The following is a 14,201-nucleotide window of genomic DNA, read 5'->3' as shown; positions in this document are numbered from 1 at the left end:
ATATATATATATATTCACATACACCACATAAACACACATAAACATTTATATATATATGCATACACATTCACATTCATATTCACATTCACATACATACACAACACACATACATAAACACACACACATACACATACATACATATTCACATTTATATATATATATACACAACACATACATATACAAATCCATATACACGATATATATATACATACCTTGGTGAATTTTGAAGAAAAATAATTTGTTGGAGAAGATTGGAGAAGATTAAGATTTTTTTTAAAAAAAATTCGAAGTCTGGAGGAGAAAGACGAAGTCGCAGTTTTTATTAAGTGTTGCGACGGATATTGCAGTCGCAACCCGTCGCAAAACGAAAAATAAACCGCGAAAATTTAAAATTTTTCATCGAAAATAGCGGAAAAAAATAAAATTTAGATTTGCGACAGAAATTTCTGTCGCAAATCCGTCGAAAAACAAAAAATAAACCGCGAAAATTTGAAAATTTTCATCGAAAATAATAAAAAAATGAAATTATGATTTGCGACAGAAATTTCTGTCGCAAATCTGTCGCAAATTCCAAAAATAAATAACTTTAATTTAAAAATAAATATAATTAATATTTGCGACAGAAATTTCTGTCGTAAATCTGTCGCAAATCCGCAATTTTAAAATTTCTGTCGCAAATAATGTTTGGTTCTGCGACGACAACATTTCCGTCGTATTCCGTCGCAAATTTGCGACGGATTTTGCGACTAATTAATTTGATGTAGTTTTTTGTCAAATTAAAAATTCGTGTAGGAAAATGTCACATTTTGCAAAATCGGTGTAGGAAAATGTCATTTTCCCTAAAAATATATATCATAAAAGGAAATATTATAAAGGTATATTGAAGAATTTTTCCTCGTCATTTCACTTGCCAGAGTAGTTCCGCTAACATTTCGCGGCTCAGGGTTCGACTGAGACATTTGCGATAATGTTTTCGATTTTTATTGGTGATGAGTTATACAGTTGGTCCTGTAAGAGAAACATCCTCCGCCACTAACGGAAACTCTTTGTTCGTAGAAGTTTGTGTTACAATATAGTGCAGGAGCTCCTTATGATATATATGTAATGAATCGTACAACAAGGAAGCAATACTAGGTTTCCCAATAACGGCAAAAGCCTTTCACCAGGTTAGCTCTCGGCATGAGCTGAAATACCTGGTAGGGGAGTCCACTCGACGGCGGCTGCATTCATTGCGTAAGAATGCTACAAAAGGGACAAATACTATCAAAGCGGTAACTAATGGGTAAGAGAAGAGCAGTACAACAAGAGCAATATACCAGCCCACGCTACCCGAACCCTGGAATATAGCCAAAAAGGATGTAAAATTAGCAATCCCGAGAGCTGCGGTGGCGCCGTACATAACTTTCCACATCGGAAGTCCGATAATGAGGATGAGAATCACTGACACACTTGAGAAGAAGGCAATTCCATTGAGACCATAGAAAATTACGGCGAATTGGGTACGTAAGATCATCTTCCCAGCAAAGTGATCTTCGTTATCTTCTTGCCAATAGCCGCCTGGAGGACTGAGACCAGCTTGGTATGTTGCCGTTGCAATCAGTATAGCAACCACGAGCACTGAACTCCTCAAGTCGCTACTATCGTGAGATCCTTGTTTGTTGCTGATAAAGCTGTTCAGTCCCATGAGTTTGTTCCGTTTCTCCATAAGTGAGAGTCCTTGGCTCAAGTAGCCGGCAAGATTTCTTGCCGAACTAGAAAGCTTGTGCGCTGCTTTTGCTTTGGAGCTGACGAGGATTTCGCCGACTTCAGGGCTAAGAGAAGCTTGGTTACTTTGGAATATGTCCATCGCTGTTTCACCCTCCAAGTTCTTGGCGTTCACATTCACGATTTTTCTTAGCAACTTCAAGACCTATCATCAAGTCGCTAAAAGATTCTACATGAACAATGCGACGTTAAAAGATTCCAAACAGGTCATAGAAGAATCATAACACCAGCAAGATCTGGCCAAACACAGAGTGAAATAAAAATAAAGAGATTTCTTGAATCAACTACAGAGTTTCTTAAAGAAACCTTAGTGTCATGGAAGTCTACAATGACTAAAGGATAGAAGCTAAGCCTCTTGGTCAAAAATGGCGACTAAAAGCATGACAGAGGAACTTACCTATAAATTTTTACATAGCCAATTAGTAAATATCATGATCTGAAAATTGATATATGAAATCTGCATCATAGGGAAAAAGGAAGTGTAATATATTATATACCTCAGTTTGATTTGTAGACGTAGCTATGTGGAACACTGTGTTACCATCTTCGTCCTTCCAATTCAAGATTTCCTCCTGGCTGGCCCTCTTGAGCCATCCCAAAAGAACCTTAAATGCCACGGACTTGTGGTTTTTCACGGCAATATGCACAGCGGTCTCGCACTTAATCGTCAAATCTTCTATAGAAGAAGGGGAAGCAAGCAAAAATTCGCCCAACAGTTGGCTATCGCCGGTCTGAGCTACGTAATGAAAAGGGGTAATCCTTCCTCTCCCTCTGATCCTAACCAAGTCTTTGTCGATGGCCATAAGCCCTCTCACAATCCGAAGACATCCACTTTGCAAAGCCAAATGCATGGGGCTGAACCCTGACTTGTTCAGCTTCCACGCCAGCGAGGGCTTCAAGCTCGTTATTTCCATGGCGAAATGAGTTTGCCCGCTTCGGACAGCAATGTGTAGTGGCGTCTCGCAGAAGGGATCTCGATCAAACCTCTCCAAGATGTTGGGATCCTCATCGAGCAGATGGTAGAATTTCTCGATATCTCCGTTTTGAGCAGCTGTTTTCAATCTTTCGTTGATATGATCCTCGCCTTGAGCTGCCATGTTCAAACTCTCGTCTTCAGCCACCGTAATCAACGTATCATCGATATCCATCTAATAAGTAAATCTGCACAGAGTGAGGTTTCTGTTAAAGGGTTTTGGATTTAAGACCAAATCGATTTCCATACTTACCAAGTCTACCAAGTCAACAAGCTGTCTCTCTCTCTCCCCCCGTCAAACTGATGGTGATGGATATCGGTGATTCAATTATTGTGTCGTATTCCTGCCGCCCCCACTAGTACCGTTTGGTCCAACCAAATTAAATGCATGAATATAGATACATAATACATTCTTGTTTCTGATAAGAATTAGGTCCTTTTTCTAACTCTTGTCTGTACATCTCTTTCGACTCTTATGGTTATAATCAAGGACATCTAGAAGGGGCAAACGTTGTTTTCATGTTAGATGGTTTGGTTTTGATAAGAACAGTAACCATGGCATGACATCCAAGATTGGGTAACTCAAATCTGTTTTCGAATCTTTCCTCGAGTAGGCGCTTTTATCTGAGTTTTTTCGTTTTTTATGAGACACTAAAACGTAATTGGGTCAAAAGCCCGAGAAATTTTCGGATTATACAAAAAATAATCACGGCAGAGATTTTAATTCACGGACATCCATTTTTTTGGTGCATAAAATACATCTTAAAGAGAGCTTACAAAAACTGAGATGAAACAAACTTTTATTTCGCCTAGGGCGTCCAAATGATAGCCATGATACCATATTAAGTTATACAGCTTATTGGACTAATGAAATTTCTTAGTAATTCGTATTCAACCAATATTACATATTTAAATACATCTGAATATAGAAACAAATCCTAAAAGATGGCAACAAATGTAGTAAATAGAGATATAATCATATCTTAGATTTTGATCGATTTGTAAACAAATCAATCTAAATCTTGGATAATAACAATCACAATAGAGAGTGTTTCTAAAAGCGGCTTTAGGCTGAGGATGATCTCTTACTAATTAAGACCCTTAAACCATGCTTCATATGCAGAATAACAGAGGGAACCGGTTCGACTCGGTGCCCTTGGACGACTTCAATGTCGTAGTTTTGTATTATCTCCGCAGCCACCATCTTCATCTGTGTAAGCGCCACCTGCTTTCCCAGACAAGTTCTCGGACCGGCGTTAAAGGGCAAGAACTTGAAAGAAGGCTCGTGTTTCGCACCTCCGCTCTCGGAAATCCATCGCTCGGGCTTGAAATCCAACGCGTCCTCTCCCCATACCGATTTCATTCTCCCCAGCGCGTAAACGGATATCAGAATCTTCGAATTCGCGCCAACTCTGTGCCCGCTCGGGAGCACATCTGGTTTCGTAGGACTCCTCTTTAGAAAGGGGATCGGGGGATAGAGCCTGAGTGCTTCGCACAAGGCGCCGTTCAAATACACCAACTTCTTTAAGTTTGCGAGATTGTTTGAACTCATGTCACGAGTTTTGATTCTTGGTAGGTTTGTGTTGATCTCGTGGCGAATCTTGGTCACTACTTCAGGGTTCTTGGAAAGCAGCCAGAAGAACCATGTGAGTGCTAAGCTTGTGGTGTCTGTCCCGGCCGTTAAGAAACTCAAAATGTTGTCTTTGAGGAACTTGCGATCACTCGGGTTCGAGATATTGTGTTTGGTCGTATCTAAATTTATGTAAGACGTCAACAAATCCTCGGCATCGTCTACTTTGGAAAGCATTCCGAGCCTTATCTCCGCTATTTTAGCTGATATGTACTCTTCACATAAAGAATCGAAAATGGCAGTAGCTCGTCTCATCCTCTTCTCTATCCCGAGGCCGATCCAGTTCTGCAGTTTCCACAAGATTCTCGGTTTTATACATCTATAGAAGGCCGCCTCTGCAGCCACTTCCAAAGCTTTACAAAACTCAAGCTCCGGAATTTCAATAGAGAGCGACTGAGGATCATGCCCCGTTACCAAAATGAAGGTCGTGTCCGAAGTGAACCTTTGAAATACATCCTGCAAATCGATAACGACGTTTTCCTTTGCGACGTGATCCAGAATAGGAAGAAGTCCTTCTTCGAGCTTACTCATGTTGGTGGTAAAAAAAAACCCTCTGAAACCTTTCATGGAGGATCATCTTTTGAGCCGACGTCCTCAGGTTCTTCCACAGCTCAGACTCGGCGTTGAGTATACCGTCTCCCAAGCCATCGAAATTCTCCTTTTGCTCGGACCCTTTGGTGTAATTGCTAAAGTTCGAACTCAGAACGTGGTGAATATTAGCCGGGTCAACTGTTACCAACGTATCTGTTCCGACAAGACAAGGACCCTTGAAAAGAAACGTCGAGTCGGCAGCCTCAAGAACCTCGACGCTCCAGTCCCAGATACGATGGATTTGGACGAGCAAACTGGGAAGCATCCCGAGGAGAGGCCAGTTGATGAGCGTTAACTTGTTGAACAAGAAACGAAATATGAGAAGGGAAATAACTGATGCTAGGGTTAAGACTTCAAGTAAGTGTACGAAAGCCATTAGAGTACAAGAAGAAGGTTTCTCTGTCATACACAAGGGAGCTCAAATCTGTTTGCTATTTAACAACGCCCCGATTTCTGCCTCTTTAATGTGATCTTGAGTTTAGAAGCTTTATTACATTAGAAAAAACAAGTTAAACATGATACTTTGGTTTTGTGACCACGATTCGATCAACGATATATCTTAAATGGCGTTAAATTATGAACCGCCGTATTAAATTTTACACATTTAGACTAGGGGTGGGCGTTTCGGAAAACGGTTCGGGTTCGGAAAGAGAATGGATCGGTTCGGTTTTTTCGGTTTTACAAAATAGGTACCAATCGTTTTTTATGTTGTATTCGGTTCGGTTCGGTTCCGGGTTTTAGTAAAAAAAATAGATTTTCTTTAAAAATATTCGGTTTTTCGGGATTTTTTAAAGTTCGGTTCGGTTCGATTCGGTTTCGTAAAAATTCGGTTCTCTAAAAATAACACCGTTCAGAAAATTGAGAACGATTTTGGATCGGGAAAAATACCGTTTTTTCGATTCGGTTCGGTCCGGTTCCGAAGAACCGAACCGAAACGCTCACCCCTAATGAATCACGAAACCAGAGTTGAGAGCCTGCAGTCGATAGATTTGCCTGAGGAGCCGAATGTTGCCAATTAGAGTTCCCCGAAGCAGGGGAGGTGTTGTTGGAGAATTGTCCTTGCTTGAGGAGCCTGCAGAATCGTGCACTGTGGCCTTGTATCCCGCAAAGCTGACATTTGCCCTGATAACCTCGGTTGGAGGTATTTGAAGGGCGAGGTTGGCAGTGATCAGGCTGCGACCGAAAGTTGTTGCGCCATGGAGTTCTGGATTTTTGCTGAGTGGCATTTGCAGTGATTGGTGTTTCAATCACAGATATATCTGACAGGACGTCGACTTCATGGCTAAGTAGCTTTTCATGAAGTTCAATGAAAGATATAGGATTGTCTTTTGCCTGGACAATGTCTTTGACAGATTTGTATGTGTCATCAAGGCCAGCAAGGATAAGATCCAGTAGATCTTCATGATCCATTGGCTTGCCTAGAAGTGCAAGCTCATCAGATTTGACTTTGAAAAACTTCATGTAATCGTTAATTGATCGTTGTCCTTTGGTGAAGCGCCTCATCTGGTCTTTTATTTGTTTCAGATGTCCGCGACTGCTTCTGCCGTAAGTATTGGCAAGGCTTATCCAGATAGCAGCTGAGGAAGGAGCAGAGGCGACGAGTGCTTGGCAAGAACTGGAGATAGAACCAAGAAGAGCTGAGAAGATTAACCTGTCTTGACGAAACCAGATCTGGTACTCAGGATTGGGGGAGCTGACATTGTTGGTGATCAGCGTTGCTGATGGTGTTTGAGCAGAGTCGAGAAAGCGATCCAGATTATAACCCTGAAGTAAGGCCTTGATCTGTACATTCCAAGTGATGTAGTTTGTTTCCGTCAGTTTGGTGACATTGGAAACGTTGACGTTAATTAACGTCGAGCTGGGATTTGTCGGATCTTAAGCAGTGACGGTGTCACTGGGAAGGCCAGCAGGAGCAGACGTGTTGCTGTTGGTAGGGTGACTGGTTTCAGGGGTAGAGGAAGACATGATTTGAAGAGATCAGTCGACAGGGTTTGACAGAGGTTGGGAAGAAGAGGAAGATGACAGGGAAACGTCGTCGTTGGACGAGTTTTGGTGCTCTGATACCATATAAGGAAACATAAATGCAAACGTAATGCCTTGCTTATTGTCGTTGTTGAGTGTGTTTATAAACACGATACAGTTACTACAATTAAGGGTTACAGAATCAATTTGAATTACAATCAAATCATTTGTAGGTGATTTGGCTCCATTATGTTGATTCAGTCTATCATTTGATACGGAAATAATTTTCATTCAAACCCCAGAGACCGAGGCTATTGAGCCATCGAACGTTTACATATGATAACCATTAGACATAATATTGAAAACGTGTTATTGATCCATCTTTCGTTTTTAATCAATTAGTATAAATTCCGTTTAATCCAATTAAGTTCGATTCGATTTCTATTAAAAAATATATATATATTTTCTAATAATTCACTAATACAACACACAAAATTTCTCTCAAATCCATTTTTGAACGCTCAAAATGGTATCAAAACCTGATTAATAACAACTGTAAATATTTCAACTCTTCGTTTTCGTGACACACCACCTCATAACGAGAGAGAGACCTAACACTCTGATTCAATACGAGTCTTTTCCACGTGTTTCTATCTTCACTCGCCCTGCCGGTACCAAAAAGAGTGCTTACATTTTTCAGGTACTTGAAAATATATCCCAATGGCGATGGCGATGGCGCCGGGAGGGGCAATTCATTATCTCTGCACATTGTGGCTAATAACACGGAGCCTAATGTGAAGGCGTATCTTGGAGCCAAGCTGCGAATTCTCGACCAACGCAAAACCAGCCCTGGGCATGCGGAAAAGCAATGTAATGCGGCTATAGACGTTTTCTTAAGTCAAAGCGTATAATCTTCGTACTTGAGAAAGTTATCGTAACATCTGTAACCCTAATCTATTTTTTGACAGCGGATAGCTGGTCCGACACACCTGGACGAGGTTGGGGGTTTCCGCAGTTCGTGTCTTTCCCGGATCTGAACGATTCCTCGAAAGGTTACATCGTGGGCGATAAGTTGACGGTCGAGGTCGAGTTCTTGGAGTTCTCCAAGACTGATTACTACCCGAGCTAGATTTCTGCCAATATTGCTGAACCATAACCAACAAGAAACTGTTCATGTGGTTGAAATAAGTTTGTTACCTCAAAGATTGAGATATCATAAAATTACCAAACAATCAAATTAGGAATACAGATACACATAAAACATAAGGGTTCTCATTTCTGGTTCAATCTCCAAGTGTGCTTTTAAAACCCGAAACGTCTTATTCTTAATCAAACACAAAGCACGTTACCACTTTTCTTGAGCAATGGCCTCCGGAAATACAAGCCACATTTTACGAAAACGCCATCCAGCGGGGGGCCATTTCCGATATTAGCACGTCATAGATGGCGCCGTAAAAGAATTAGAACTGCTCCTTGGCTCGGGGTTATTACCATCATTCTGCCTCTGTTTCTTCTGTGTTTCCTTCTGCATCTGAATCAAAGACTGATCTGCCTTTGCAACAACCTTCGAGACAGTGAAACCCGAATCTTCGAAAGTCTGAGAGCGTTGTGGAAGAAGAGAGTTTCGCACGAAGAGGTCGATCCCTTCGTAGGTCCAAGCGCTTAGTATCGCTTCGCCTTTGAGTCCAATGGCAAACCACCCTAGTCCCGAAGCAGCAATGTCTACTGAACTGGCGTCCCAATTGTCCCCCTTCACCCGGAATTCCTTCCTCACCCATTTTCCCAGCTCCTGAACCCGGTTTTGTCCTATGGGAGGCTTCATCAACGAGCCAAACATATAAACCATTAGAACCTTATTTCATCATTTAAACCCATGTTTTTTCCAACAGTTTTTTCAGAGAAAAAAAACCGGTAGTCTTGGTAGAGGTTTATGTTTTCGGTTTGCAATATTTGCATTCGAAGTCTGCATCTTCAACTGGAATGGAACAGAGATAATGAGAGCTTAGATTAAATGATCAAGAAAGAGCAGATCTTTACCTGCAACTGGAGACCGAAATGGTCCTGGAGAATCTTGTGAGCATTTTCCTTCTTCCCCATATGTAGCGGAATATAGGAAGATGCCCATACCGTTACATATACGGAATCTACGGAAAGTTCATCAATGTCAAGTCTCATGAGCCCACCAATGTGGATGGTGTAACCTTCCTGTGAAAAAATTGAAACATGACCATGTGACAATCGGCCACATGACAGGACTATCAAACATTTTGAGTGAACAAACCGACCGAAAGAGCCCATACTCCGTCGAGCCAGGAGTTAAGACTCGATTCTAAACCATACCAAAACTTCAACAAGAACCGAAATTCATCAAACTTTGATCTCTTAGAACATACATTGAACTAAGGAGATACAAGAAGCCCAAACCAACGACAGGAAAGGTCAATGTCCATCAAAACACAACTGGTAATGTATAAAACCGGATCTCAACTTCGAGAACAAGGATCCAGAAGTTATATCAACTAATAAAGGGCTATTTTTCACTTCACATGAACCATATAATCAGAATCCAGCTCATAGTAACATAAGGCACTTTTGCAAGTATCACTTAATCGTAAACAGTTTTGTCTCAGCTCAAGATTCCAGCTTAGATCTGGCAAAAGAGATCAAAAGAGAGTACCGAAATGATAAGTCACCAACCTTGATTCTGTAAGTTCTTGGCTTTAGTTCCTTGCTAACATAAACAAGCTTCTGTTCCTCCCTCGTGAGCCTTGTCGTGATCTGATGCGGATTCAACAGCCCCGGAGAATCAAACAGCTTCGCCTGAAACGGCAAAACACCCTCAACTCTGATGATCCCCAATGTCGTGCCTGGAACCGGAGCCTCCGTCAAATGCGTCACTTTCCCGCCCACAGCCTTCCCGACAGCATTGATCAGAGTGCTTTTTCCAGCGTTCTGAGCTCCGACAGCCCAGACATGGCCCCTCTTTCCCGCCATCTGGGCTACATCTTCCACAAGATCCTTGATTCCCCAATTCTTCACAGGGCTAACGAAATGCAGCTTAGCGATCTTACTTAGCCCTCCCTCACGAGCTCTCTGCCTGACCCAATGTTCGAATCGAGTCGGTGACAACGAACTCGGCAAAAGATCGATCTTCGTCACCACGAGAACGACTCTGGGGATGTTCCCGGATTTGCCCTCCTTCCACGCCGTTTGATTCTCGTCGATTGTTCTCGACACGAGCTTCGCGACCCTCTTGGGGAACGATCCGTCGAAATCCGACGCGTCCACTACCATAAGCACGACGGTTCGCGCACCGGAAGGCGACCCGAGTCGCCGTCCGACGGTGTGGTCGAAATCGAAATCGGGAAGAAGATTCTCCACCGTCGGGTCCTTCACTTTCCCGTAATGCCTCAGCGAATGACACCTCGCGCACACCACTGGTCTCCCATCTGCGCTCTCCGGCTCCGCTTCCTCTTTCGAATCCGGGTCAACGATTCTGGGTTCAACAATCAACCCGCGTTTGATCGAATCGGTGAACTCGGTCTCCTGCGAAACGGGCACGAGATGACGATTCGATTTGAGAATCCGATTCAGATCGCTCTTCTGCTTCTTCATGGAGGGTCTGATGTAGAAACCCGGGTGCTTCGGGTCGGAGTCCTGCACGTGGATGCCGCAACCGGGACAAACGGCGGTGACCGGAGTGGCATCGTCGTAATTCCCATCACGGGTTAGGGGCAAAAAATCAGAGGAGGAAGAGGAAGAAGAAGAAGTCGAAGAGGAACAGAAGCAAGACGCCGAGAATGATGGCGATTCCGGTGTCTTGTTCCAGTGAGGGTGATGGAGAAACGGAGAGAAAAATCTTGAAATCGAAGAGTTTGTTCCTCTGATTCTGGGCGATTGTAAGAAGACGTGAGAGATAGTGAAGAAAGGTTTAAGCTTTGATGGCGAAAGTTCTCTCGCTGCTATGGCAAGCATTTCCCTCTCAGATTTCTGCTCAGGAACAGAGGTTTAGGGTTTATGACGAAGTCGCCGAAGCTTATAAAATTAAATAAAATTTGAAGGATGTATGTATGACCTCAAGCGTGGGCGTGGCTATGTAAGGTTAACCTTATTTTTTTTGAAAAAGATTGTTTAGTAAAAACATCTATTTTTAATAAATTTTAATTTAAGTTATGCTTCGTTTAGATAAAATTAATATTCAAATTTTAAAAAAAATAATAAGTTAAAAGTTTATATTTTAATTAAATTGTTAATTATTTAGATTTATAATTGTTAGATTATTTGAATTTAAAAAATACATATACAATTTATTTACTAAACTTGTTTATATATAGTTATATATTCTTCGATTTAATATTCACTTTTTAAATATATATTTATCTTTTTTTAAATTTATCCATAATTTTTGCTTTCACTTTTTTAAAGGGGCACAAACGCAATTTGTCAAGTGATTGTTTTTAACATGACACAAACTGATTGCGACACACATTTGCAAACCGCAATAAGCTTGAGATGATATATATATAAATCACCCTAACACGGTTTTCATCTAAATAATTTGTTTTCTATTGTAGATGAATAATTAATTGAAATTAGATAAGAAAGATAAAAATATAGATAAAAGTTATAAACTCGGCCAAAATAAATCGGAGCAAACCAGTTTAATCATATTTTAAATTAATTCGATTTTTTTTTATCATTATGAAATAAATCGATTTAAAATATAATATAGTTAATTTAGAGGAATTTTATCAACCAGCTTAGAATAATAACTAGCCCAATCCAGGATATTTTTCAATTGTCGGCCCAAACATGATGGGCCTAACTTTAATCTTCAGCCCATATTTTCAAGGATAATTTCGTAATTGTGTCTACTAGGGTTTTTCTCTCTTAAAGATTCATCTGCAAACTCTCTTCGGTCTCTCTTAACAGGGAAACTCGGGTGTCTACAGGGAGAAAGAAGCTAAGAACTCTTCCGTAGCCGCGATGGGTATGCCCCAAAATTCTTCTCCGTTTTTCATTCACTGGAATTTGTATCTTTCTTTTCTTGTTTCGTTGTGGAAGCTGAGATCGAATCTGGTATGTGTTAGGTATCTCTCGTGATTCGATTCACAAGAGGCGTGCTACTGGTGGGAAGCAGAAGCAATGGAGGAAGAAGCGAAAGTGAGTTTTTTCCTCTATCTTCAGATCTCTTTTCGTTTCGTATCTGGGTTTTTTGTTGGAGTTTCTACGATTCTCTGTGCGTAAAAGCTGGTTCAGAAGCGTAGAAACTGAGGTAGTATTGAATTCGTAGATGTTGCTTGGGCCCGACATACGAACATTGTTAGATCCTCTGTTTTTCAAAAGCTATTGCCATTGATGCCATTGGTACCGTTGAAGTATCAGCTATTCTCTGATGTATTAGATTCCCCAGTAGATTTCTGTCTCCGAGTGCTCATGATCATTGATTTTTCTTGTAAAACCGTCAATGTCTGTATCTTTGCTTTTGAACTCTAAGCAATTGGGTCATATATAACGTGTTTCTTGTCATGTAAGGTACGAGATGGGAAGAGTTGCCGCAAACACCAAACTTTCTAGCAACAAAACCGTTAGGAGGGTTAGGGTTCGTGGAGGAAACGTGAAATGGCGGGCATTGAGACTCGACACAGGGAATTACTCATGGGGAAGCGAGGCTGTAACTCGTAAGACCAGGATCCTCGACGTCGTGTACAATGCCTCTAACAATGAGCTTGTTCGTACCAAGACTCTTGTCAAGAGCGCTATCGTTCAGGTCGATGCTGCACCTTTCAAGCAATGGTACCTCAGTCACTATGGGGTGGAGGTTGGCCGCAAAAAGAAGACCTCGGCTACTTCTGGCAAGAAAGAAGGAGATGTGAGTCCTGTTCTTGCTTAATATAACGATGGGTTTTTATCTGTTTCGTGTTTTATTGGGTATATTTATCCTATCCATACGAATGTAATGTCGGTAGGATTATGAAAAGGTCTAGACTTTGTGATAGATGAATTGGAAATTTAGTTTAACCATTTTGATTTGGGTGTAACTTTAGGAAGGTGAAGATGCTGCTGCTGCTCCCGAGGAGACAAAGAAGAGCAACCATGTTTTGAGGAAGCTGGAGAAGCGTCAATCGAACAGATCTCTTGACCCACACATCGAGGACCAATTCACGAGTGGTCGTTTACTCGCTTGCATCTCCTCGAGGCCTGGCCAGTGCGGCCGTGCAGATGGGTACCTCTCTCTCTCTTTCTCTCCCTCGCTCTCTGGATTCTCCTTTAAAACATTGTTTATGGCCATTGCAGATACATTTTGGAGGGTAAAGAGTTGGAGTTCTACATGAAGAAGATCCAGAAGAAGAAGGGCAAGGGTGCTGCTTAGGTTCGTTGGTCAGTTTTGTTGCTGTCTCAATGCTGTCTGGTCAGGATGTGATGAGAGAGATTTCATACGCTTTTTTTATTATTCGGATAAAGACATTTTCTTAAAATTCGATCAATGGATGTTTAATTGTTAATTTCATCTGTTTACGTTCCACCATTGTCCACAGGCATGTTATAATTAGAAAATATTGAACTACAAATGCTTAGTGATTATCCTCAAGTTGGAATTTTCCGCATAGATTGTCTTTTATATTCTTTTAATTATCGATAATAGTGACCGAGTATTTTACACTTTATAATGATTTTTTTTTATTGAATTTGAAAATTTATTGTTTTTCTTTTTACAAAAAAAATATGATGGTCAATAATATGATTATGATGATATAGTTTTTAATAATATGAATACTTTTAAAAGTTTCTTTGGTTGAGTAATGGTTATATTGATTTAAAATCTCTCACCTAATCTTTTTGTTTACATTTTCCTGTATCAGTATAAAACAACCTACCCTGTCTATTTTTATGTAAAAATAATACTAATTAGACCTAATGTTTGTCGTTATCTAAATTGTTCTACAATGCCTCTGCTTTCAATTTTATCATAGATGAACGATGAGTAGAGGTGGGCTTTTTCTAATCTTATTATATTTTTTGCTCAGTTATTTCAAAGTTTGATATTTTTATTATAAAAAATTGATTGTCATATATAGATTGTTGTTTCGATTCGAATTCTTTTAGGTTCACATTCGTTTCTATTAAAAAAAATGATTACTTTGAAACAACTTTTTCATTTAATTATTTCTATTTTGATTTATTTCAAATAATTTAATTTTTATAAAACTCATAACAGTTTTTTTTATTGGATTTGGTTGGATTTAATTTTATATATCCGAAGTATATATATAACTAGTC

The 14,201-nt window shown here is 40.5% G+C and overlaps 4 protein-coding genes and 1 pseudogene across 5 annotated transcripts; 2 read left to right on the top strand and 3 right to left on the bottom strand.

Annotated features, from left to right (window-relative positions):
- Nucleotides 1–1,009: 1,009 nt before the first annotated feature.
- LOC104799245 (ankyrin repeat-containing protein At2g01680) lies at nucleotides 1,010–2,970 on the bottom strand. Its single transcript, XM_010521657.2, has 2 exons — nucleotides 2,262–2,970; nucleotides 1,010–1,909 (listed from the first exon to the last, which is right to left on the bottom strand). Exons 1-2 carry the CDS (start codon nucleotides 2,910–2,912, stop codon nucleotides 1,160–1,162), a joined length of 1,401 nt encoding a protein of 466 aa, XP_010519959.1. The 5' UTR covers nucleotides 2,913–2,970; the 3' UTR covers nucleotides 1,010–1,159.
- An 833-nt stretch (nucleotides 2,971–3,803) lies between these two features.
- On the bottom strand, nucleotides 3,804–5,357 carry LOC104799710 (annotated as a pseudogene).
- Nucleotides 5,358–7,039: 1,682 nt separating this feature from the next.
- LOC104799709 lies at nucleotides 7,040–8,065 on the top strand. The gene is made up of 3 exons (XM_010522349.2): nucleotides 7,040–7,047; nucleotides 7,555–7,790; nucleotides 7,889–8,065. The coding sequence occupies exons 1-3, from the start codon at nucleotides 7,040–7,042 to the stop codon at nucleotides 8,047–8,049; spliced, it is 405 nt and encodes a 134-aa protein (XP_010520651.1). The 3' UTR covers nucleotides 8,050–8,065.
- LOC104799244 (GTP-binding protein BRASSINAZOLE INSENSITIVE PALE GREEN 2, chloroplastic) lies at nucleotides 7,973–10,969 on the bottom strand. 2 transcript variants are annotated; one of them, XR_002023640.1, is made up of 4 exons: nucleotides 9,618–10,969; nucleotides 8,958–9,125; nucleotides 8,270–8,736; nucleotides 7,973–8,065 (listed from the first exon to the last, which is right to left on the bottom strand). XR_002023640.1 is itself a non-coding variant. In XM_010521656.1 (3 exons), exons 1-3 carry the CDS (start codon nucleotides 10,893–10,895, stop codon nucleotides 8,350–8,352), a joined length of 1,833 nt encoding a protein of 610 aa, XP_010519958.1. In that variant the 5' UTR covers nucleotides 10,896–10,969; the 3' UTR covers nucleotides 8,100–8,349. The 2 variants fall into 2 exon arrangements, 1 of the variants encoding a protein (XP_010519958.1); XM_010521656.1 differs by lacking the exon at nucleotides 7,973–8,065 and having other exon boundaries at nucleotides 8,100–8,736.
- An 850-nt stretch (nucleotides 10,970–11,819) lies between these two features.
- Nucleotides 11,820–13,446, top strand: LOC104799243 (40S ribosomal protein S8-1). The gene is made up of 5 exons (XM_010521655.1): nucleotides 11,820–11,910; nucleotides 12,011–12,083; nucleotides 12,456–12,792; nucleotides 12,968–13,146; nucleotides 13,218–13,446. Exons 1-5 carry the CDS (start codon nucleotides 11,907–11,909, stop codon nucleotides 13,291–13,293), a joined length of 669 nt encoding a protein of 222 aa, XP_010519957.1. The 5' UTR covers nucleotides 11,820–11,906; the 3' UTR covers nucleotides 13,294–13,446.
- Nucleotides 13,447–14,201: the final 755 nt, after the last annotated feature.

Source organism: Tarenaya hassleriana, unplaced genomic scaffold, assembly GCF_000463585.1.
Source record: "Tarenaya hassleriana unplaced genomic scaffold, ASM46358v1 Cleome6, whole genome shotgun sequence".
NCBI lineage: Eukaryota > Viridiplantae > Streptophyta > Magnoliopsida > Brassicales > Cleomaceae > Tarenaya > Tarenaya hassleriana.
The sequence above is the reverse complement of the archived record's forward strand: the minus strand, read 5'-3'. Positions and strand labels throughout refer to the sequence as shown.